The 3,174-nt window shown below is 48.0% G+C and overlaps 1 protein-coding gene across 1 annotated transcript; it reads right to left on the bottom strand.

Annotated features, from left to right (window-relative positions):
• Positions 1 to 1,724: 1,724 nt before the first annotated feature.
• Positions 1,725 to 2,708, bottom strand: OLIG2 (oligodendrocyte transcription factor 2). Its single transcript, XM_044666856.1, has one exon. It carries the CDS (start codon positions 2,703 to 2,705, stop codon positions 1,725 to 1,727), a length of 981 nt encoding a protein of 326 aa, XP_044522791.1. The 5' UTR covers positions 2,706 to 2,708.
• Positions 2,709 to 3,174: the final 466 nt, after the last annotated feature.

Genomic DNA, 3,174 nt, shown 5'->3' with positions numbered 1-3,174 from the left:
CGTTTGGACCTCACACAAAATTAAACAATAACCCTAGCCAGTGAGTTTTGTCACTGAAGTTTGAAGGAGCATAAACTCAACCATAATCCTTTTCATTCTAAATCTAATCTGCAGAAGAAATGCCTCCATTCACTACATCTTCCAAAAAGGTGAGGGATGTTGACCAATTTGGCCAATTCAAGGGATGTAGTTCAAAGTGAATATGGGTGTCCGATGCCTTTCTCCTTCCCTGCTCAATGTCTGTATTTCAGTGGAGTAGATTCCCAAGATTTTCTCAGATTACAAACAGATGGAAAACCTGCCACTTACTTAAAATGTTTTTTTATTTAAAATTTTAACAGTTGATCATTTATTTTATGTTTTTGCAACCAAACAAGTAATAAATATTATTTAGCATTTTTTTTTACAAAAATAAAACAGATGATAAAATCTCTGCAGGGAGCAGCGATAAGAAAGGTGGTGTTATATTGCAGATGCTAAGAAGCCCAGCACTAAGTATTACAGCAGGGTAGTGTGGAGTTCTGTTCTGTTTTGACATAGAAAGCACACTGAAGGTTTGTTGTAACTTTGTTAAACGTGGCCTAAAGAAAACATTAATAAAAGAAAATCTTAGACATCCATGAGCCTCATACAGCACATGTGTACAAACAGAAAGCCTCAGCAAAAAGAACACATCTCATCATCTGACATTATATTTACAACTCCACAAGAGAAACTGTTTAAAAAACAAACAAACAAAAATCACTAAGACTACATTTACAGCAACAACTTTTTTAGTTCTTTCAAACTACAGGATATCGAGCTTCATAAGAAACCAAGAAACCAAACCACCTTCACATTTTGTAATCTGCAACAGAAAGAGTAGGAAGAGAGAAGTAAAATGCCTTTAAAAAAAAAAGAAAGAAAACTAAGAACACCACCAAAAAGCCAATGGCCGTTTTGGTTTGTCCATTTCACAAGCGTCTTATTCTGATTTTGCCTACTAAGTCTCTCTTCTTTTGAAAAAAAAAATCACATAAAAGGCCAACAACAACAACAACAACAACAACAAAAACTCAAATGAATAACAAGAACAACACTGAAAAAAAATGAAAGAGAAAAGAAACATTGCCATAATTCACGGTGAGTTGTGGGTGTATACAGTTACTGAAAATGGAAAGAACTTGTATGCGCTGTACAGAATACCGGCTTCCAACTTCTCCTTTACAAGGGGGAGACTAAGAAAACTCGTTGAGGGTGTGTACCCGAGTCTGCTTCTTGCAACTAGATCTTAGCCCGTCTTGGGCTTACTTTTTCTGATCCATAGGAAGAAGAAACCGGGGAAGGGAGAGAAGAAAATTTAAAAATCGGTGCTAGAGTTGTAAGATCCTGCTCGGCTTCAATCAGTGGTGAAGAAATTAGTGTATATTGACGGGTGAAGAGAGGGGTAACGTAGAAGTGGAAGTTGCCAGTGCCTTCTTTAAATCGCCTCATCAAACGAGTGTTTTGTTTTGTTCGTAGGTCCGGGAGGGCTGGCAGAGGCCATGGGGAAAAGGTCGCCGACCCCTGCAACTGGGGCCTCGGTCTCTTCTGTCCCTTGGAGATTCACAGTCTAGGGTCCTTCGTCCTTTCCTCTCTCCCCTTTTCTCCAGGAAAATGTTCCACAGCTGAAGCTAGTTCAGCTCCTCACCCTCTCCATCCCGAGTCATGGCCCTTTCCAAAGCCTAGGTTGGCTTTGGCTGAGCTCATTTGGCGTCAGAAGTGAGTCTGGGGAGGCTGGTCGTGCTCATACCAGAAACGTGGTGGTGGGGTGGCGGCACCTGACACATGCTACACGGGCAGGGCATCCCACCCCAGTGCTGGAAACTACCACCACCTCCCCCTCCACTGCCCAATGGGGTAGCCACGGACGCCGAGGGCGACTTGAGCAAGCCATGCGGGGGTCGTATGGAGCTGACCGCTGAAAGGCCAGAGCCTGGAAGGGAGGCGCTGGAAACCGCGGCCGCCGCTGCAGCTGCAGCTGCTGCTGCCGCAGCAGGCGGCAATATTGGGTGATGGACTGCGGGATGGTGGGAGGCGTGCGCTGCAGCTGGGTGCGCAGCGGCCGCCTGCAGAGGCGCCGAATGTGCCAAACTTCCGCAGGCTGAGGGGTGGAAACCAGCGTGGTGGCCGCCGTAGATCTCGCTGACCAGCCGCTTCATTTCCTCTAAGGAGTTGGTGAGCATGAGAATATAGTTGCGGGCTAGAAGAAGAGTAGCTATCTTGGAGAGCTTGCGCACCGAGGGTCCATGCGCGTACGGCATGACTTCACGAAGCCCATCCATGGCGATGTTGAGGTCGTGCATCCGCTTGCGCTCCCGGCTGTTGATCTTGAGCCGAAGCTGCTGTAGCTCTGGTTCTGTCATCTGCTTCTTGTCCTTCTTGGTAGAAGATGCGACAGAGGAAGACGATGAGGTGGAAGAGGAAGACGAAGTGGTGGAGGATGAGGACTTAAAGCAGCCGCCGCCCAGCTTGTCCCCAGGGTGCACGCCCGCCGCGCCCATGGCGTTTCGAAGCTCCGCGCTCAACTCCGGCTGGCAGTCGTTTGGTGTAGAGGAGGAAACCGTGCCACCGGAGAATCCGCCACCACCCCCGCTGCTGCTACCCTTGCTCCGGGTTGTAAGGAAGATGTCATCCGTCTCTGGTGAGGACGGGCGGCTGGACACCAGACTGGCATCGGAGTCCATATCCCCTGGGCAGGAGCCACGCGCGCGCGCTCACACACACAGATACACACACACACACACACACACACACACACACACACACACACACACACACCACCGGTCTCTTGGTGAACTCCCTCTTTCACAGTTGGAGTCACTGCCCGCCAAGCCGTTTCGCACGCCTCCTGTGGAGAGGAGCAGGAGGGAAGAGGGCAAGAGAGAGAAACACTAAGTCAGTGAAAGAAAAAAACTCACTCCCCGCTACAGCAGCAACAACTAAGCAGCGGTACTAGGAAGCCTCGGACAGCTTATTAGCTTCTCACATCAGCCCAACTTTTACTGACACTATCTTTTTGGCAACATACGAAACACCATCAACTAGTACGTTTTCCTCCTCGTCCCCGTCCCTCCTCCCCCAAACAGTAGGCAAACCTTTCCTCATTATTTCCCATTTCTCTCATCCTGGATCTCATTACAAGCTACTTTCCAA

The sequence above is a fragment of the Gracilinanus agilis genome, chromosome 3 (genome assembly GCF_016433145.1).
Source record: "Gracilinanus agilis isolate LMUSP501 chromosome 3, AgileGrace, whole genome shotgun sequence".
NCBI lineage: Eukaryota > Metazoa > Chordata > Mammalia > Didelphimorphia > Didelphidae > Gracilinanus > Gracilinanus agilis.
Note: the sequence above shows the minus strand (reverse complement) of the source record. Positions and strands in the feature narration are given on the sequence as shown.

Excerpts from the sequence above, each read along its gene's own strand:
- OLIG2 (XM_044666856.1), bottom strand. The coding sequence starts at position 2,705 with ATGGACTCCGATGCCAGTCTGGTGTCCAGCCGCCCGTCCTCACCAGAG.